At 37.5% G+C, this 23,000-nt stretch overlaps 1 protein-coding gene across 2 annotated transcripts in view; it reads right to left on the reverse strand.

Annotated features, from left to right (window-relative positions):
- Positions 1-19,855, reverse strand: part of HEPACAM2 (HEPACAM family member 2) — a 39,152-nt gene extending 19,297 nt beyond the window's left edge. For both annotated transcript variants that reach the window (XM_006779211.2, XM_006779212.2), the window contains exons 1-3: positions 19,688-19,855; positions 11,818-12,168; positions 7,725-8,009 (exon numbers count right to left, since the gene is read on the reverse strand). In XM_006779211.2, the coding sequence (XP_006779274.1) occupies positions 7,725-8,009; positions 11,818-12,168; positions 19,688-19,766 (715 nt within the window). In that variant the 5' untranslated portion in view covers positions 19,767-19,855. The remainder of the gene's footprint in view (positions 1-7,724; positions 8,010-11,817; positions 12,169-19,687) is intronic.
- Between the last annotated feature and the right edge of the window lie 3,145 nt (positions 19,856-23,000).

Genomic DNA, 23,000 nt, shown 5'->3' on the forward strand with positions numbered 1-23,000 from the left:
TCTGAAATCAATAAAAATATATTTTTAAAAATATTCCTTAGCGGGATAGGTTTTTATCATTCAATCTAAATCCTGGCTTATGTTCCAAAAACTTTAAAGTTCATGCATGATGGTGCTCATTTTTCAGTTGATCATATCCAACGTTTATTGGATGTTTGCCATCTGAAGGCACTTTACTTATGTAGATAACCACTTTTAATATTTAAGGCAGTCACATAAAGTAGATTATTGTTCTCCTTACAAGATGAAGAGATAATGTAAAAATTAATTTTGACTTGGTCACATACCTATTACATAGCATACCTAGGACTCTAAAATACATACATTTAATGTTTGTATTACCTCTCTAAAAACGTAAGTGATATAACTTCCACAACGGTTTCTTTTTGTCTAATTATAGTATTTGTTCTACAATAAATTACTATCGAATTAGATATTCTGTACTCAGCTAATCAAGTAATCAATCAACAAATTCTTGTTTAAGAGATACTAGGTGTTAGATAACATAGTATATAAGAGATAAAAAATGTCTTAAGACATAGTTCCTCTCAAAAAAATTATGGTTTGCTCAATAATAACCTAATCTTAAAGGTTCTGATTTCTTTTTAAAAAAGTACTAGCTATTTGATCTCTCATTATGTGAAATAATTTAAGACTAGATAGTAGGACAGAAAGGTAGATTAAATCCTGATTTTTATCAATGATTAGTTAAGTTTTCTTCAGAAGTAATTTAAACTTTTTGGGTCAAATTTTCCTCACCTTTACTATAAAAAGGTTGACTAGATGAATAGTTGTTAAAGTTCTTTTTACCTTTGATACATCATGATTCATGCTGTACTAAAGCTATTTTGCATACTGGCAAGCCAGCCTCAAATTTTCAGGTAGCCAAAATAGTTCTCTATTATGTGAGCATTTTCTGACCAACCTACTATTGGGGAAACCAATTTCCTTAAATACAACAGACGCGGAAGATGCAAAAAAATGAATTATATTTACTTAGGGAACATACACTTTACACATATTTGCTTCCTAAAGACACACAGACTTCTGAAAGAAACCTGTAGATTAATGTGTACATATGAGATGATCCTGCTTTCAGAAAGCAAACATTAAAGTTTGAAGTAACCAGGAGCTGGGCATGGAGCATTAAAGTGAAGAGAAATGAATGTCCCCTTCCTGTGACTGCTTTAGAACCCTGTGACATTGTCCCCTCATTTCAGGCTGTGATGTGGTCTTGGGAAAACCACTGTTATCTCAGGGCCAGTGCAGTGGCGGGGGCCCTTCAAGTAGTCATCATGGATAGAACATTAGGGAAGCCAAGACCATCTCCCGGTGGGCGCTTGTTGTGGTTCACATAGCAGAAACCCAGTGGGAGGCGACCACCGAGGTTTGGAACAACAAGGGACCCAAGTCTGTACACAAAACTGAAAGACAGAGCAGAGTAAGGCAGATAAAGAAGAGAAGTGTGGTCTTAAAAATACAGCCAGTTAGTTTAAGCCACTGCCTTCCACTGGTTTTCAGGGTTTCTAGACAGTGACTATAAAAACAAATGGCCTGATAATTTAACACACATAAAAATTAGGGGTATTTCGTTCAAAGTGTGCTGACATTACTCAAAGTTTTTTTTTTGGAAAACCTTCATTTTGGAATTGCCTTAGGACCTTGCAACATGATGGAATATTCTCCAAAATACTAATTCTTCCATTTTGGAGGGTGGGTTTGATTTGCAGAGAAAGCCCATAGTCATTTAGAGAGAAGGCTGGTGAATAAGATTGATTATCTAATTTAATACCATCACTCTAGTTTAGAACATGATTTTAAATAAAGGAATCTGATTATCTTACTTTATTTTCCCAACATTCATATCTATTTTGATTTTGCTACTTCCCCATTTGTTGAGTTTCATTGTTTGACATAATCTTTTTGTCCTCTGTCTGTCTTAGTTATATGTTAGCTGGCTCTTCACAGTTAGCCTCAAAAACCCCAAATTCTCTACCCCGCCCCTGAGCATTTCCTATAGTTCTTAGAACATAAAACCAGAGCATTTTGGTTGCTTGTTTCTGATATTATTTCTTTTCTTTTTTTTTGTTCTTTTTTAAATTTGTTTTGTTTCTTTTTTTCTTCATTTTTGTTTTTTGTTTCTTTTCTTTTTTTTACTTCTGATATTATTTCTTAAAGTGTAACCTATTAAATTGATTATATAAAAAATACATGTTCATTGCAGAAAATCCTAATATTCAGAGAAGCGCAAAGATGAAAACTTATTTGTAATTTCAACACTCAGAGAACGAATATCCATATTTCACTGTATAATCTTCTAGTCCAGCCATTCTCAACCTGTGGGTTGCGACCCCTTTGGGGGTCGAACGACCCTTTCACAGGGGTCGCCTAAATACATCCTGCATATCAGATATTTACATTATGATTCATAACAGTAGCAAACTTACAGTTATGAAGTAGCAACGAAAATAATTTTATGGTTGGGGGTCACCACAACATGAGGAACTGTATTAAAGGGTCGCGGCACTAGGAAGGTTGAGAACCACTGTTAGTCTTTCTTCTTTCCTCTCTCCCTCCCCTATAGATCTTACCCATTATTCTTTTACACTCTACACACTGCTTATAATCAATCTATTTTCTTCTTAATGAACTATGATGTTATTTCTTTTTTCATTATCACTTCAGGCTGACCATCCCTTTACTTTGAGGTGCAACCTAGTACATTATTCATGGGAATGAGCAATCCAATGAAAGACATTTGGAGTGATTCAACCAATATTCGACCAGTGCAGCCTCTGACGTTGAAGATGAAAGCAGAAAGATAATTCTGTTTTGACTTTGGATTGTGGTTCATTTCCTTGCCTTTGGCAGAGAACTACCAATAGAAATGAAACCTTTGCTTCAGGAAGGGCTGTTTACTAAATGACTTGTAAAATCACATATCATCTGTTCTCTTTAACAATTTATGGCTGGGTGGCAACAGTACCTAAGTTTTCATCATGATGCTGCTTGCCACCCTGCTTGGAAGCAGATGGTAAGTATTTACTGTGAATGACCTTTTTTTTCCCCCTTTAATTTTTATCACTTAGAGTACTTCCCTGCAGCGGTGCCATATGCTACACACAAAAGGCAGTGGTTACTGGGTTATTATTTACAAGAGCTGGAAGGCACATACATTTCATGAACTTCAAGTAGATATTTGTCTGAATTATTGGCTTGACATTGTATTCCACCAGGATCAATACCAGATTGTGACATCATATCCTCAAAAATATATGGTCAATCTTGATAAATTTTGTTACACATTTTTTTCTGCCAGAATAAAAAATAATTTCTGCTTTCATGAAAGAAGCTGTTATAGAAACAGTGCCTTAAGAAAACAGATTAGGTAATTCATGCTGAAATTCTAAATTGTGGTGTGAACTTCTATGGGGGAATATTGGAATATGACATTTACTAGATTATTGAGGAACTCTGCTAAAGGTCAGAAAAAAACAACAATGAAGGGCACACGCACTTGAAGAAGCTGTTATCTTGTAATGGGAATTCAGTCTTTCTACAGCGTCATTAAGTAGCACGAGAATCTGAGAGGGATATGAAGAAAGATAATCTGTTCCATTCTAGTCAAATTCAAGAAACTTCGAGTGAGTTCTTAATCTGTGCAAATCATTTCCCTGGGGGTACAAAGTTGAATAATGTCTGGGTATGGAGCACTGATGAAGGTAAGAGACTCAGGAAAATATAATTCAATGACTACCAGAGGGTATATGTGCATAGGGTACTGCAGGAGCACAGCGAACCTCCTAGCAGCATAGAAGAGGTGAGACAGAGTGGGGGCAGGTGAGCCCTTTCTAGAGAAGATGTGAAGAAAGAGGATGTAACCAGGAGCACGTAAGCAGGTGAAGAAAGAGAAGAAGGTACAACATCAACTAAGGCAAGTATTCTCAGTTTGCATGGAATGATAAATATTGCAGACATGTTGATGCCACATCAATGGAAAGGATAAATGACAAATCTTCAGATTATATATTTAATTTAATCCTTATAACCCCAAACCAAGAAAAGAAAACAACAACAATAAAATAGGGCTAAAGAGTGATAGCAAGAAAAATTAATAAAATAACTCTGGGTAGTGTTTCCAGTATATGTTACGTATATGCTACACATGTTGCATGTTTCTATGAGTAATAATTGCTTAGAATAAACAAGACGATGATTTGATTTTTGAATCAAAATATGAGAGAATGAGTGAATAAATGAATGAGGGAATAAATGAATGAGTGAGTGAATATCATTAAGTGGTGTTGAGTAAGTGAAGGCTTTTGCATTTGAATGAGAAAATACTCAAGAAAATTAATTATAATACTATATTTATAATTACCTCTTAAGAGTAAAAAATCTGCCCTAACTGGTTTGGCTCAGTGGATAGAGCATCAGCCTGCAGACTGAAGGGTCCCAGGTGTGATTCCAGTCAAGGGCATGTACCTTGGTTGTGGGCACACCCTCAGTGGGAGGTGTGCAGGAGGCAGCTGATCGATGTTTCTCTCTCATCGATGTTTCTAACTCTCTATCCCTCTCCCTTCCTCTCTATAAAAAAATCAATAAAATATATATTTTTTTAAAAGTAAAAAATCTTAAATAATGCAGGTTTTCATCTTTACAATATATAAATAGAACCTACATTTGTAAATTTTCTCAATGTTCTTCTTTCTACTGTCATTAGTCTATACTCAGGACAGATATTTCTCTGTGAGATGTCCATAGATTACATCTAAAAGAATGTGAAGAAGAAAGTTCAGTCTATAAAAGAAGATATATTTGAAAATTTGACTTTATTCAAATTGTGATATTTTAATTCTTTCAAATAACAAAGGAAAGGAAAGAAGGTATAGCATTTAAAGTATAGTATCTAACATTTACAGGTGTGATTAATGGGTTTTCTCCCCATTTTTATGCTTTCCACACTATGTATCATCATATTCTGTGATAATGACATTGGGGCATAAACTTGAACATATTGAAAGGAAAATCTTACTTTCCCTTTTCCAGATTAAAATACACAATATATCAAAATAAAAGAGTAAAAATACAATGACACTTTAATGTGCCTAATTATTTATGCAGTTTCCTCCAGGAATATTTTATTTAACTTTGTGGCCAAGGTTTAAAGATAGACAGATAAATGAGAGAAAAATGTAAGAAATAATTAATGCAAAGAAAATATTTTTATATAGAAAAACAAAATATGTTAATTTAGAAAATGGTAATGTTTAGGGAAGAAAACATTTCTCCTAAAGGTATTCTTTCGGTTTTTTCTTTGCAGGTGTTTTCTAAATTACCCAGGCTTTCCATAACTTCTTGCTGCCATGTTGCCAATTATGTCCACATAATTGTGTCTCAAAGGGAAAAAAAGAACTAACATTATTGAGTTCTTCCTAGGTGCCTCTCGCTGACTTCTTTATACATAAAATTTCACTTAATCCTCCATCCCTCTTACATTGGGGAGAGTGTAGATAAGGAGATGAGGAAACTGGTGCACAGAAAGGGACAGAACCAGGTCTTTAACCCAGGCGGTCTGAATTCACAGCTGAGGCCCAAAACCACTGTACTATCCACTGACTCTCCAAATGGCGTGATGGTAATTAGAGCATGTGATCAAAACAAATCATGATCAGGTTTCCTATGGTTAACAGGGAATGCTCCAACAGGATCTCACTTCCTGTTGTCTGTCACTGCACTGAATGATGATGGTTCCTTGGGATTGATATTCAGTAGATAAAATCTGGTTGGTTTAATATCTTATATTGCATTTTGTACCTTTTCTATGTGAATGCAAACCATTTAGACCAAACAATAAAGAACAATGTAAGCATGTGTTTACCTAGCCCTAGATTTGATTCAGTTTGCTCACATTCCTTACTTCTCTTAAGTAACTTGAAGCTTAGGTCTGTAGTACTTGAAGTTGAATGGCAGTTTTAATTCATATCAGAATAGCCTTATTCAGTCAAGAATGTGACCACCTAGTAAATAGACAGTACCAAAAAAATAGACGGTACCAAATTTTTCACTCCAATTCAATGCTAGTTGTGCATATTATAGTCACAGTTTATATTTTCTCTATGAATCTATTTCTTAGCACACAGTTTTTTCACAATGTTATCAGAATATAAGTTTATGTAAAACTAAAAATAAAGCTAAAAGTTCAGCTATACAGTAAAAATAGTACCATTGTTATTGATATTATCACAACTAATGATTGAAACTAATCATATAATTTGCTTGCAGTGAGTGGTGTTTTGGTATTTCGCTGTGAAAAACTGTAATTTCTGTCTTTGGCACTCTTTAATAATAAAATTTCTTCTGTTTTTGATAGAAGGAACTGGCTCATCGTTAAACTCACTGAATTCTGAGTTTACCAGGCTTAATTCTACCCTTATGATTCCACCAGCTGAACCCTCCATCCTCAGGCCACAGGGGTGAGAAGTCTTCCTTGGCTCACTGTTCCCGTTCACGCTGCTGTTCTAGCTGTGCTCTGAGCTATATGGTATCTGATAAGAAGACTTCCAGGGCCCTGACCAGTTTTGCTCAGTGGCTAGAGCGTCAGCCTGTGGACTGAAGAGTCCCAGGTTCGATTCCGGTCAAGGGCATGTACCTTAGTTGCGGGCACATCTCCCGTAGGGGGTGTGCAGGAGGCAGCTGATGGATGTTTCTCTCTCATGGATGTTTCTAACTCTGTATCCCTCTCCCTTCCTCACTGTAAAAAATCAATTAAAAAAAATACTTTTTTTTTTTTTAAAAAAAAGACTTCCCGGTGGGATAGGCCATTGGTTTTCAACTAGGGGAGATTTTCCCCCCTCTCTCACTCTAGGGAACATACCACAATGTCCAGAGATATTTTTAGTTGTCCCAACTGGAGGGTGTTGCTACTGGTATGTAGTTGGTAGAAGTCAGGGATGCTGTTAAACATCCTATAAACATCTCATAACAATGAAGTTGTTCAGCCCAAAATGTCACTGGTGTGGAGGTTGAGAAGCTCTGTGCAAAGCTAACATTACCATGTGATATTAAACATGCTAGAGCACCTGGAGTAGAGAGGACTGGGTTTAAAATATAATAAAGAGAGGAATCGTGTTTGGGTTGGTGATGATGTTATGACATGAACTGAAGAGTTTGATTAACTTAACTCTGTACATGAGATTAAACAACAACAGAAACAAAAAGGACCAAAGAAAATTGAAATCTGAACTAATTGCTGTTCCCCAGGAAACTGAATACCTTACTAAGGAATAACTGTCTTCTCTATGATCCTCCCAATGCCCTGACTCTCAGCATGGAGCTGAGGAAATGAGGGGCCGGGGGTGGGATGCAGAGCACATCTCTCTCCTAGTTTAAGATGACCAACCTATTCTCCTTGGGGATGAATCACTTAGTGCCTTCCGCATAGTTCTGGGTTCTTGAAATTGAGGTTCCTACTTCCCACTGGAAATAAGGTCACACAATGCACTAAGTCACAAAATGTATCCGGAAAGGCCCTTGGCCAGTATCTCAACTTGAACTTCAAGAAATAGGGTTGTGCAAGCAAATGTATTTCATGATAAGACAGTGCCTAGGAAGTGTGATTATAGCTGCACTATAAAAATCAAATGGCATTTGGTATTGATAGTCTCTGACCACCCTTGTGACAACTTCCCAGAAGAAAAGTTTTGATTTTGTTTTAAACTTACAATATATGGTGGGCATAATGGTGTCACTTTCCATCTCACTGACAGGATTCTTCACCAGGCAACTGTAATTCCCAATGTCTTCTTTGGTCACTGGAGCAATATGAAGAATGTTGTTTTGGGGAGAAAAGGAGTTGGTGGAGCTGGTATGGACAGGTCTCCCATTTTTTAGCCACTGGTAAGCCAACCGGGTACCTTCTTCCACCAGGCATGTCAGTGTCATGTTCCCTACATACTCCACAGCCCCAGAGGAAGGCTGAATCTGTACCAGGGGTTTTGTGACAAGGTCTGCAATATCAAAGAGAGAAATGATTTTTACCACCATGACATTTTAACAAAAATCTATGAGGTCTCTCACATATTAAATCTCGGGGAAATGATTCTACAGTTTTACACTTTGTAAATGTAAACAGTTCAGGCGATAATTCAGGAAGAGACTTAAAAATTCAAAACAATAAAATATAAAAATATAATTCATAGCAGATAAATAATCACATTCTGGGACTGACTTGTCAAGGATTTCCTAATGAGAACCTTCATAGCCAATGGAAGTTAGTGGTGGAGAACACCAGGGGCCCTCTTTCCTGTTTTGTGCTTGCTGACTATGTGAAGATACACTCTCACGGACAAAACATGCTTAACACTCTCTCCTGACTTTTGCCCTAAATCCCAAGGGCAGCTGGGGAGATGGATGTGGTGAATCCGAATTTCTACTATTTGCATAATATAAAGCTCATATATATTATACTTGTGGGGAATTGAGGGAAAGTTTTAGAAAATCATGTATGTACCCATTACTTTTCCTTTTATGTAAGCGAACTAATTGTATGTTTTAGTTGCTGTGCATTTGGTTTTGCAACATTACATTTGTCACTCTAACAAAGCAGTACCTACATTTCAAAACTGACTCAATCTGAAAATAGGATACTGGGATTATATCAAATTAGGGATGTAAAAGACAAAATCTCAGTAGAGATTCCTATTGGAACTTTGAGATATAGGAAAACAGTTTTATGTCATGAGCCCAATACATTGTAGTAATGAGATATCTGACAAATGAGTAAATTTCTAAGAATGAGTATATATTTATTTTTTAAAAAATATATTTTTATTGATTTCAGAGAGAAAGGGGAGAGGGAGGGAGGGAGAGAGAGAGAGAGAGAGAGAGAGAGAGAGAGAGAGAGAGAGAGAGAGAGAGAGAGAGAGAGAGAGAGAGAGAGAGAGAGAGAGAGAGAGAGAGAGAGAGAGAGAGAGAGAGAGAGAGAGACCAATGATGAGGGAGAATCATTGATCTGGTGCCTCCTGCATGCCCCTCAATGGTGATTGAGCTCACAACCTGGGCATGTGCCCTGACCAGGGATCGAATGGCGACCTCCTGGTTCATGCTCAACCATTGAGCCACACTGGCTGGGCTGAATGAGTATATATTTCTTCTCTGAGTTTTAACTCTAAAATTGTTGGATAAGGGTGGAAATTACATCAATATCTACAATCATTTTTAGCAACCTTCATTAATTTTTGAGGTGCTTGACTTGGTTTGATAAAGGATGGTGACTAGCCCAGAGTTACATAGCAGTCAGTGCCTAATGAAGAGGGCTTGAAATCTGACAGTATTTCTCTGCAGCATTTTGGAGAGATAGGGGTTTAATAATCTCCTGTGTATGACTACAGGACACAGAGAGAGTGAGATGATATAGAAGTGACAGATGATTGACTCCAACATTAAGATTTCAATTTCCTATCAAGCTTTTAACCAGGTTGATGTATCTTAAGTAAATCTGCCTCGACTCATACAATTTCCTACACTGGAAAATGCTTATTACGGAACAAACAAATTCAAGCCTTCAGTCCAGAGGAGATAGGAAAATATGAAAGATAAGGAGAAGGGGAGTTGAAAGGGCAGCCTGCAGGGCAACTGAGGAGTTCCGTAGTCTCCAGCCTTTCTCAAGATGGGTAAAATCAACTGGCTTGTCCCTTTAATTTAATCCTTTATCTTTTCTGGCAAGAACAAAGGATTTGGAATAGCTTTGTTTGCATTATTATGATTAGAAAAGAAAAATTAATTGTGTACACTTATTGCATTAAAAAGTGCATGTTTCATATATGTCTGTGTGGAAATATACATCTTATGAGATAAGTCAAATAGATAACATGTCAAAGATCTCATATGGAGAGAATCAATCATTAGAATAGACATTATTATTGTAATCACATATTTGCCTAAATAGTGTAACTCAGATGTGGAAATCTCCTGAGAATACTTTTTGCGTAGGTCCCTAAACCCTTATTAAGGCTTTTTGGTTGCATTTCTCTAAACAGATCCAATTTTACTACACATTAACAAGTAATGAATGCTCTACTAAAAGTTTTGGGGATAGATAGGATACCACACAGAATTTCATGAAAAATTTCCTTTAGATTTTTCTCCCTTTTGTTCCCCAAATTTACTCTCTAGGCATCTGCTTCCACAACCTGTGTATTTGCTGCCCCGCAAATTTGGTCTCCACTCATTTACTCCACAAATAGACACTGAGTACCTACTAATGGGCAGCAACAGGTTTAGGCACTGAGGACAAAGCAGAAAATAATACAAAGTCCCTGCTCCCATGTTCCTTATATTCTATGAGGGGAAGATAAACACTAAGTTAGTAAAAATATATAATAGGTTGAGTGGAAATAAGTGCCTTGAAAGGCCTCTCTCTCTCTCTCTCTCTCTCTCTCTCTCTCTCTCTCTCTCTCTCTCCTGTTTTGGCTGAGACCTAAAGGAAATAGGAAAGAGAATCATACTATTATCTAGGAGAAAAGCAGTCCAGGTAGAGGGAACAGCAAGTACAAAGGTCCTGTTCTTGGGAGAACAAATTGACCGGTGTAGCCACAGCAGACTGGGAAAGTGAGGTAGGGAATGGAATCACATAGCTATTGGCTATGATGGGGAAATCAAGGTGGACCTTGTAGGCCATTGTTAGTACTTTAACTTTTATTCTGAGTGAGATAGAAGGATGTGGGAGGATGTTAAGCTACAGGAGGCAGGAGTAGAAACGGAGGCTAGGTATCAGGCTACTAGGGTAGTCTAGGGCCTAGGCAGAGCTGTTGGTGGGGTGGAGTGGGGCAGTAGTGGGGGTGGTGAGAAGTGATGGAAATCTCTGTATATTTTGAAGGTGAAACTAACAGGATTAACTCATGGGCTGGATGTGGGACATGAGAAAAAGGGTGGGGGAAGTCAATGGTAATGGCAAGGTTTTGCCTTAAGCAATTGATGGAATGGAGTTGGTACTTATGAAAATTTAGGAGAAATATTGTCAAAAAATGGGTTTAGAGGGGAAAATGAGAAGTTGGCCTTTGGGCATAGTATAGTTAAGGTATGCCATTTACATACCTCACTAAGGAAAACAACTGTCTGATCGTTAGCTGACCCCACTCTCCCTCAGAAGACATTTCCCACAACGTCCATTGTTTCTTCAATCTGGTCCTTGAACAGGTCTCATCCGCCCCCACCCAGTGTGTCAAAATAAAAACCTCCATGTGCCCTGACTGGTTTGGCTGAGTGCATAGAGCATCGGCCTGCGGACTGAAGGGTCCCGGGTTCGATTCCGGTCAAGGGCATGTACCTTGGTTGCGGGCACATCCCCAGTAGGGGATGTGCAGGAGGCAGCTGATCAATGTTTCTCTCTCATCGATGTTTCTAACTCTCTGTCCCTCTCCCTTCCTCTCTGTAAAAAATCAATAAAATATATTTTTAAAAAACAAACACCTCCATGTGACAAAATTAGAGATCTTCCCAGGGTGCATTCTGCACTGAGAAAATAAAATTTTCTTGATCTCATTACTTTATACTTGATAGTTTCTAGGCAAACAAAAAAGTTCTACTATTGCTTGATTACCTTTAGCTGGGCACTGAATATCCTTCACATTCCTCTCTGATTTAATCTTCAGAAAACCTCATGAGGTAGATAATGCCATTCACGCTGTGAGGCTTTGTGGGTTAATTAATTTGCCCAAAATTGGAGAGCCAGTACCTAAAGCCCAGGTAGTCTAATCTGAGTCATGGCTAACTGCCATGCTTCCCAGCTGCCCATAGCATTTATAGTGGACTCACCATCAACAGTGACTTGTATCTTCTGACTAGCTGAGAGAGTTCCATTTCCTTGAATGTTGACCTTCACAATGTAATTGCCTTCATCGGTGAACTGCAGTGGGTTGATGAGCAGAGATGCATTGGGTGGCATCATGGTGAACTTGTGTTGGTATTCCAAGTCGGGAACCACAGACTTGTTCACAGAGCCCAGTAAGTATTTGGGCATCGTGTGGTGTCTCTCAAACAGCCATATGATCTGGATGTCTGATGCCGGAGTGTGGAATCCATAGTGCACAGGGAGGTAGAGGGCCTGACCCCTGATACCATGGACAGTGTATGATGGCACCACCACCTTCAGCCCCGAGCAAGCGCCTGTAACAAAGGAGAGGAAAGCAGTAAAGACTCTGAGCCACATTTCGCAATCTAAAGAGGCAGTGCAGAGAGAACCAGATTAGTTGATAATTTCTTTCAAAGAAGAGCAGCTTCTAGCCACTGACCATTCTGGTACCGGTTTCCTGGAGAGGTAAATATTTGTCTCTGAAATCTTCTGCATTTGAAAAACTCCACCCCAAAACTGTGTTGATTACATGACTTCTTTACGGAAAAGCAGAAGTTACTATCTATGACTGTTAAAGAATAATGGAAAAAGGAGAACTGGGTAAGATTATTAGTTCTAAAGTCCATGAAACTTTAAAAAAATTTAAAATTGTGACTATATTAATGTCTGAGTCATAGATCCTAATCAAACTATGTGATTCGAGAAACTACTTCCTCCCAAAAATCTTCCTCCAAAGTGTTCTAAAATGGCTTCGTAGTCCATTATTGGAAGTTTTTCCTTTTAGCCAAAGCCTTGCCAGATGCAAATACCCGAAGGAGAGTGACATTAAATCATTATCAGTCATGATGAGTTATTCTTGCCCAGAGGCAGGAATCTGGCTGGTGTGCTTGAGAAACAGCAAGAGGCAGGAGTAGATGGAGCACGGAGGAGGAGGAGGAGGAGGAGGAGGTCGAGGAGGAGGAGCGGCGTGTGGTAAAACATGAGGTCAGCAAAGTGGTCAAGGCCAGATCAGGCCAAGTTTTAGGGTCATGGAAAACACTTAGGCAATTATTCTCTGAGATAGGGGTGCAACTAGAATTTTGTGAACAGAGAGAGAGATTTTGTCTTTGGTTTTGGGCGCATTTCAGCTGCTGTGAGAATAGACAGGCGTGGGCAAGAGAAGGAGTAGGAGACCACTTAGGAGGTGATTACAGTAAAGTAGGCAAGAGATGGTTGTGCTGTAGACCAGGGTAATAGTAAAAGATACTGTGATAAAAGGCTGGTGGTGCTAATTTGATGACACATTGGGGGTGGGATATAAGAAACCAAGAAGATTCAAGAATGACTCCAAGGTTGTTGACCTGATCAATTGGAAGACTGGAGTTGTTTATTAATGGACAAGTACTAAGGTTATCATGGGAAGACTGTGAGGGGAACAACTTTTCTAGGGGAAGATCAGGGTTCAGTTTTGGACATGTTCATTTTAGATGCCCATTAGACATCCAAGAGGGAATACTGAAAGGCTATACTAGGCATGAAGGCTGGATTAAAGTGGGTTTAAGAGGGAAGGATGGCCCTGGAAGACTTTGAGGGCATGGAGCTCTGCCAAGTGCATAGCTCTGGCTCCTGCCCTATTTGCCTGGGTTGTTTGGCCCATGTACTTCTATGTCTGCAGGTTTCTTTCTACTTTGGGGTAGTTAGAGATTTCCCCATCTTTACCTTGTGCCATGATGCACTGTTTTATTTAGCATTTCTATGTATTTGCAATTGAGAAGAGAGTCTTCCTTAGTTTAGGCTACCATGTCGCTGAGGTCTTAATTAAAATCTCTTTGGTTCAAAATCTTCATTTTTAAAAGTAGCAATACGGCACATTTGAAATAGTGAAGGAGGGAATGGAGGAACTTAAATGTGAAGTATTTTGAACAGTAAGAGAAAAAAAGGAAAGGAAATTGGAGACAGTGAGTAAAGACAATACTTCTGGGGAGCTTTGCCGTGAAGGGGAGCAGAAAAACTTTTCTTCTATTTTTCTTAGGATGGACGCTGAACAGCATCTTTGTAGCTATTGGAATGATGCACTAGAAAGAGAAATCTTGATGAAGCAGAATACATATGGGTAATGATGGAATAAAATCTGAGGTGAGAAGAGATGGGAATTTGGGCACAAATAAGTATCTTACAATTGCTATTGAAAAGAGTTTGTCCAGTTGGTGTTAGCACAGCCAAACACTAAACACTGAGAAAGAAGATTGCCTAGTTGATTATGAATGGCACCATGCAGAACAGGAAGTTAATGCTCAAAAACTGGAACTCCCCAATGGAATATAGGTTACAGATTATACAGGGCAGGAATCACAAGACACTGTGGGTTAGAGGTTCAGGGTGGTATTGGGAGCTGATGGATAATAAATCATTTCTTCAGATCTTGAGGACAGTTCTGAGGTCTGCTCTGGAATCTCTCTGTCTGGTTTTATGGAAAAGGAGCCGGGGAGGGGGGGGAGTAGGTGGGGGAGCGGGGGTTGTTCCACCTTAAGGCTCAGGAACTGAAACATAATTTAGGTCAAGATATTATCTTTAGCTTAACATACTTTGTGACCCTGGCCATTGTTTTTGGCTGCCTCAGGCGGGTAGTGACTTGTAAGGGAAAGGGTTAAGGTTTACAGGGCATCCTTTGAAGAAACTGCATAGTGCTGGGCTACCTGTTAATTCGAAATTATACATTAAATCAGGTTTCACAATTTTAATTTCCTTATATACAAAATGTTTATCATCTTTGATTGCTTCCCCTTTTCATCCCTACTAGGAAGGGGATCTTAAAAGCTTTCTCTGAGTCTTGTTATGAAAAGCCATCAATATTAGGAAGGGAAGGTATAAAGGTCAGTTACACAATGAGTTCTTTGGAGAAAGTGGAAGATGTAGGCCTGCTCCTAGGAGGTATCAAGCTCTACCAACAGTAAATTTCTCTTTACCTCCCAGGGTACAGGTGGGGGCAAAGATTTCCATGGTTTTGGTCTTTGGCCAGCTAGTAGCAGAAAGTAAGACCCTGGGGCATGCAGGGAGGTTAGAGCAAAGAACTCAGGAGGAGAAAGAGGAAGATCAGAGGAGGTTACTGGGAGAAGGAACTCCTAGGTGCTCAATTGAAACTGACCATAGGGACTGAAAGTTAGGTGACTCTATGGGAAAAATAAACATGGGTCTTACAGTCTCCTTGGGCTCTGTGTATATTTGTGGTTGACTTGTAAATTTTTTTTCCCTCATAATGGGCTGTACCTGCACATTTGTTTTAGTGCTTTGGTCCATAACAAAAGGGTTACAAAGGTATGAGGATTTGCTTCTGTTTTCTTTTCTGGAAAGTGCAAGAATGTTAAATTTGTAGTTCCCAATTTGAATCATTAGGAAAAGAAGGAACTGGTAGCTGGAAATTCTGAAGAGGAGGCAAAGTGGATTGCAGGAAAGGAGTAATGGTTTCTGCAAGGAAATCATAAGAGAGGAAAAGGAAGACAGAGTAAATCTAAGACTTGAAACCAGTGATTCCTGAGCTATGTGAAGCAGAGGCTGACAGAGAGGAACAAAGCTCTTGAAGTCAATGTCCCCCAGGAATTTGGATGGGGGACAGTACAGGAAAAAATTCACTTTGGTGCCCAGCTGGCGTGGCTCGGTGGTTTAGCATCGACCTTTGAACCAGGAGATCACAGTTTGAGTCCCTGTCAGGGCACATACCCGGGTTGCAGGCTCAATCCCAGTAGGGGGTGTGCAAGAGATAGCCATCAATGATCCTCTCTCATCATTGATGTTTCTATCTTTCTCTCCCTCTCCCTTCCTCTCTGAAATCAATAAAAATATTTTAAAAAATCACTTTGGTGTATGTGTCATCTGCACAAAACAACATGCGTTTACATGCCTTCCATTGAAATTGGTGAGAGGAAGCTCCTGGTAAGCAATAAACAATAAATAAAAACTAGCTTTTTAGTAGCCATTATTGTTACCTAAGGTAAGATGCAATTCCCACCATTTTTATTGGGTGTTTCTGTCTTCCGTTTTGCTGGAGTGCACATAAAAATATTTATGGTTTTATCATTCACTCCTCATCTTAGACTTCCTTATCCCACTTTCACCATGTAGCCCTAAATCCATCACCTGCTAATTGCCTTGATATAAGGTATTTCAGGAACCTATTCTCTAAATTTGGAGAGAGATTACTGTATTTGATACTTTGATAAAATTAAAAATCCACTGAATGTGAGGTCTTAGTAAAGGACACACACTTGGGATAAAAATGAGGATTTGTCAGTGGAATGACTTTAATAAATCTTTTTTATTCTCGACTTCAGGTTTCTCCTGTGCAAAAAGGGGGTAGTATTAGATGAAGCCTAAGGCTTCTCTTACTCTTGTTTATGTTACTGACAGTCTGAGGTGCTTTTCTCGGGGTAGCAGGTACCCTACATTTGAAGGTGAAGGTCTGTATTTAATTTCGCAGGGGCACCAAGTATTTTGAAGTATTGAGTCTCAGGTGTTAGTCCACTTACTACATTGCCAATCCCTGGATATACTTTAATAAAGTGGTGATTCTGTGTTTATTACCAAGGAATCAAGGGGAATGGTGGTAACCCACATCATTGCCTTCAGAATGCACTGGGAAGGCTGCGCAGCCACCAACATAAAACTCAGTAGTTGCCTCTGTTAGTGAGCAGTTTGGTTATTGATATGTTGGTCCCTTTAATACATTTCACAGCTCAGCCTAGAAACCAGTGTCATACTGAAATGTAGACCTAAATGGCTTGAATGCAATCTGGCTAGTCTGGTCTTGTCGTTTGGGGAAGTCATTGCAAAAGTCGTTGTTCCCTTTTTCTGAAAAGGATAAGAAAGCCTTCCTTATCTACGTGTGTGTGTGTGTGTGTGTGTGTGTGTGTGTGTGTGTGTGTGTGTGTGGTTGAAGTTGGAAACGATTAACTGAGGTTGTAATATTCTGAAAATGTTTGGGCAACACTTTATAGGCAGCTGGACTAGAACAGAAAGGTTGGTGAATTTTGGATCCTGTACCAGAAACTTGAATTTTAAGTATCAAAAGACTGATTAGAGAGTCTGTGACTAGAGTTAGGGGGAGCAAATCCTGTTTAATAAAATATTAAATATGAATATTGCAGCCCAGGTAAAAATGAAACTATATTAGCAGAAAATCATTTATATGGCACTTATTTTTTTATATTAAATAAATTATATGGACAATATTGTTTAAGGAGGGTGGCCTAGTTCTTTGGACCATTTTAGAAACTGCATCACATAATAATACCTTAAATAATCTACTGTCATTAATATGTGTGCATATATTCTATGCTTATCACATCAAATGATATGAAGTCATGTCATTTGAGTTTTTTCCAAGTTTATGTATGACAGTGAGAGAAAGCACAGCTGTGACAATAGCTGTTTCCTTAGGTTGCCCACCCCATTTTTTACCAGATAAATTATATTTAAGAAGTTTTAAGAGTGTCATCAAGGGACACAATTTTCTTTATTTCAGTTATCTAAAATATTTTCATTTTGCAGGAAAGACATGAACCTATTGATACGAGGCAACCCTTACTTGTGAACTTTGGGAAATAAACAAATAATTGAATGCTTCCCCTGCATTTTAGGACTACATACTCCCTTGCCATTGATGTATTTCCCACTACAGATGTGATGAATTCATGCTGTCAGTTAGCAGTATATTAACTTTAAAAAAATTAGCTTCGTTTCTGAGTATTTTTCAAGTGTTCTTTTCTAGTTGTATGAGAAAACCTAACAAACTAAAACTATTGATTTTAGAGAAAGTCAACCTTTGTGTGAACAAATAAACTTCAAAAAACTGAATGACATAAAATTGATGAAATTTTAATTTGCTTTTGATATTCCAAATATCTTGACTTAAAATTCATTTTATTATTAGATTAACTAATACTTTTTGAGTATAGAAAAGGAAAACTCATACTTTTTGCATATAGGGTATAGTAAATTGGAGAAACATTGCTAATACCATTAGTAATCTGAAATAAAAATTATAGCAATAATTTCCCCAGTAGAGACTCCTTTAAATAGTGCAGTACTAGAATGTACAGTGTTAAGGAACACCTCAAGTCATTGTAAAATTTATCTATATTCCAGAAACAAAAGACTCCCTAGGCCAGTTTCACTGTGTTGAATATAAACATCAAACTTTCACAAAGTGACCTCTAGCTGTAGCTCAAAATAGTTGGCATTTACTTCCCCATTATCATGTATGATATTAGCAAGCATAACACAATTATTGTTGACTGAAAATAAACTTCTGCGTATTTAGAGAAAATAGGAATTATAAAGTTTTACTTTGAGTAGACTTTACAAACTACATTTTGGGCTTCCAATTTTTAAGGTTTGTTTTTTTTGTTGTTGTTGTTTTAAAGGAAAACAAACAGATAATTCAGTATTCCAAAAACAGAGTCCCACATAACATATGGTCTTTACAACATACTACTAATGGAAAAAAGTAAATTTGTGTAAGAAAGTCTTACGGGATAATAACTGCTATAACTACCTATGAACTTGCTACTTCTCTAAAGTATATCTTAATTTATTTTAGTTGAATTCCTCAAGTGAAATGTCACCAAGTTCTTCTGCAAGCCACTAACAAAAGCATTAGTTGTAAAATGACCACAGTCCCGTTGTTGTAAAATTAAAAATAAGTGGGGCACTGACACACAGGATACTTTCAAATCACACAAAAATGCACAAAGATAAAAAGCCAGTTATGTCAACTGTTTGATTTTTTAAAATTAAAAAAGCTAAAAATCAATATAGGTTTGAATTAGAAACATACACACCCAGAAAAGTCACAACTAAGGAAAACTCAAACACTTAAAAAAATTTACAAACTGTATATTTCAAGTATGTGGGATATATACATCATTAGGTACAAGTTTGAATAACAATATTATTTACAATGAAAACTATAATGAAATATACCAGTGAAAACAAGACTCTGAACAATTGAAGAAGGCTAAAACTTAAATTGCTCATTTAGCTAAATTGTTCTTAACATAAAAGAAATAACCATCTTTTTAAAAATTCCTATCTGTTGAATGTAAACAAGGAACTAACCTTGACTTCTACAACTGATAAATAGGAAGAATGAAAAAGAGAACATCTTATGAAAATAATAATGACGAACAGTGGGAATTTTGGTGAAAGATTCTTTTAAACTCTAAGGATAAAGAAATTGAGGAAAAATAATTCAGGTACAGAAAAAAAAATTAATAGGAATATCCACTGGGCAAAAAGAAAGGTTCAAGGCCTTTTGGAAAAATAATACTATTTAAAAAACACTTCTCCGTACTGCATATAAAGTATTTTTTGTCAGTTTGGAACCTTATCTTTTTCCATATTTCATAAGATAGGTAATTTAAAATGAAGTAAAGCTAATGGTTTGACACATTATCTAAATAAGAACAGCAAAAAATAAATCATCATAAATTGTTTTTGAGTTTCACTATAAGCAGTCACAAATTCATGGCCTATAAGAGTATTTGCCAAAATGAAATGTATATGTAAACTCTCTAAAAGAAAAAGAAATTCATTAGGTTTTTAGAATGTCTTAACTTTCTTAATGAGTGCTAGTGACAATAAGTATTGTTCTAAGAAACAATAACCATCTATTGATTGAACCTTATTTCTATTATACATTCCTGATTCCTTGTAGAAACAAAGTGTGTTATTGTTTAAAAGGTTCTGAGCTGTTCTTCAATTATCTAAATAAATCTACAGCCTAAAACAAATATTTACCTCAAACCCACAATTTACAAAAAAACACACAGCTAAAACACAAATCATGCAGTGGCTTACCTAAGAGAAGGAGGTATATTTTGCACTGAAAGACCCCAACGTTACTGCTGAAGGGCTCCATGAAAGCATCCTGCCCCATGTGTACGGTGCCCTGTTCCTAGTGGCCACTTGGTTCATGGACCAGCAGCTGCTGGTTTATTTGCTAGGGAAATTAGCAGTGAGGTAACAGACCCTATCCTGCCTCTTGCTTCTGTGATTTGAATACAGAATGAATGTGTATACAAAGGACACAGGGAGTGGGAACACCTGTTATATGTTCTGCAAGAATACTGGCTTATGACTTTCAGAACAGCTTCTTAGCCATTATCAGTAATTGTCGATATATTTGATAAATTATCCTTAGTTACTAATAATCACATGAAGGAAAACGCCCTTTTTGGTGACTTTATTAAAAAACAGTATGCTTTCATAATGAAGGCATGTTGTGAAATAGCCTGAAAAACAAAAAACTGCTTTCCTATCATGCAAAACTATGCTATTATTTTGAAATTAAAAATTTTCTATGAAAATTGAAGTATTTCATAGACCTGCTAAACAGTCACAAATCATCATGAAGTCACTAAAGAACATGTAGAAGTTAGACCAAAGAATCAAAATGGGGCACCTGAATGTCTTTAGAAATGTATTTTTCTATGTAGTGTTTCCTATTACACATTTCTGCTATGATTTTGTTGAACCTATGGACTCATGTTATTTTTAAAACAAACCACAGGTGTGTTTCCAAGTAACACTGGATTATGGGCTGGTATAGTTATAATGAGGGAAAAAAGAAAGCCTATGCCAGCAGATAATATCTGAGGCCACATTTTCACCACAGAAGCAGAGAGGAAGTGAACCAATGGTCCGGAGGTCTGACCACCGCTGTGGTGTCTGGGCCCCAGCTTTTCAGCCTGGCCTCGTCACTGCCATGGCAGCAGGCAGTCTGCACATTTCCGCTTAATTTACTAAGTTATAAGTTAACCCTCATTTCATTTCATTTCCTGCAAGAAAGCTCTAGTCCAAGCCTTCCACTATATAAAATAAAAAGTATATAACCAAATGCACATCAAATGGAGCAAAATTCCTTGCATAAATTATTTTTCACAATACATTTGTGAATAAAAGCTCACTGAAGATGTTCAGAGATAATAACAGGAAAGGAAGAATATTCCTCAAGCATAATTAAAGGTTAAAATAAATGAGAGTTATTTTGGAATTCAAGTTTGGAAACACTTTTTGCATTAAGGCTCCCAACTCTTCCAGAAGTGCTTCTATAGGCAAAGAAAGGGAGTGCCTGTTGGAAACCAGAAGCCTCTTTGGAGGTCACTTTGTGATCTCTCCATGCTTCGGAAAAATGACAAGAGCTCCCCCACACCCCAGGTAACTACTATACCACAATTTTCTCTGTGCTTGTACATGGCTATTGCAGCACTTATCTCCTTAACCTCAATTAATTTTATGGCATGTTTATTTTCCCTCTAATACAGATCAGTCTTATTTATTTATGAATCCTTAGCACCTAGCATAGTGCTTAACTAGTATTTTTGTTAAGTTGTTCCAAATGCTCTTTAGCCCATGTCTTCTGATTCTCAGTTCATGCTTAAGAAACATATATAAATTTTAATATTGGATTGCATAAAATACAAAATGGAAGTTATATAGATTTCACATGGACTATACCTCATATCTTTTAAATCAATATTAATCTGCAATTGCCTTTGTTAAATAAGCTCTTTGCAGTTTCAAACCCAGTGCTGGCTCAGGATGAAATTCTTTGGTCCTACAAAAATGAGAAAAATAAAGACATTGTAGTGAGTTTTTCCTAATGTTAAATTTACTTGATTTAAAGGATTAATTTTTACTGTGTTTGTTTGTTTCTTTTGGGTTATATTTAAAAATATCTGTTCTTTTCTGACATAGAGGGTAACAGAGGCTATGTACATAAATTATAAATAATATTACCAATAAATAATTGTCAAATGCCAAAATTAATCATAGTTGTGATCTTTCCACATCATAGCAAATATTAAAAAATAACAATACCTGTATGACACAACTCATAAAGTGCTGCTGGTGTAACTATGACAGAGCGCCCTCTAGCAGCAGGAGTAATTTCTAAATTCAGGATGTTTACACAGGAAGCCTTACAGGTAATGTTAACAAATAACTTCAACTGTTGTAAATTCCTACATGATTGTTAAAAATGGGTTAAAGTGTTTTATAAGAAAAGCCCCACCACCAATATCTCACATTTCACTTGTAACCCACTGGGGAGCGCTGCTCTACCATTCTATTCAGGAGCCTGTTTATTGATCTTAGTTATATGTGCATTTACAATGAAAAAACTGATGAATCTAAAACAATCAGTATTCATTATGATTACATTTCAAGCAATGCAAGAAGTCACTGGGGTGCGTGCGTGTGTGTGTGCGCGTGTGTGTGTGTGTGTGTGTGTGTGTAAGAGAGAGAGAAAAGGGCTGGGGGGAGAGAAGGTGTTTAATGGGAAGATTTTAATCAATTGTAAGTCTGACTTTGCTTTATAAAGCAAATAGTCTGCTACATTCATTCCAAACCACCACATTCTTTTTTTACTAGTAGCATATGAGTATTTTGCAATGGGAACAAGTGGGAGGGAGAGGTAGTGAAATGACCAGGTTAATGTAGAACAGTGGGGACTAGGAAGAACTGGGAAAAAGGAAGCACTGTCTTATGTTATAGCTAGATCCTAGGAAAGATTACAGTTTACAGGAAGAGCTGGCTGCTAGAGGAGGCCATCACACCTGCCCATGCCTGTGCTGGTGCTCACTTCTTATAGTTACTAGTATGTCTACAATGCTGCCTCCCAGAATCCTAGGTATACTGATAACTCTGCAGCAATGTCTTCCTTCCTGGGTCCCTCTCCAGGTCGCTGTTCTATCTTCAGCAAGGTTTCTGTATTCTGCTCCTGCTTGCTTAGGGAGTGCAGTTACACCATCTTGGAGATGTCACATCTTTCCACTGCTTTGATGTTTAGAGGATGATTAGAAATGTATCTTCATATATATATATCTTATTGATTTTTTACAGATATTTTTTACAGAGAGGAAGGGAGAGGGATAGACAACTAGAAACATCGATGAGAGAGAAACATTGATCAGCTGCCTCCTGCACACCCACTACTGGGGATGTGCCCACAACCAAGGTACACGCCCTTGACGGGAATCAAACCTGGTACCCTTGAGTCCGCAGGCTGACTCTCTATCCACTGAGCCAAACCGGTTAGGGCTAGAAATGTATCTTCTTAATCAAACCAAGATTTCAGCTTTAATTTAAGCTTCTAGAGCAGCGGTTCTCA

The sequence above is a fragment of the Myotis davidii genome, unplaced genomic scaffold (assembly GCF_000327345.1).
Source record: "Myotis davidii unplaced genomic scaffold, ASM32734v1 scaffold187, whole genome shotgun sequence".
Classification (NCBI taxonomy): domain Eukaryota; kingdom Metazoa; phylum Chordata; class Mammalia; order Chiroptera; family Vespertilionidae; genus Myotis; species Myotis davidii.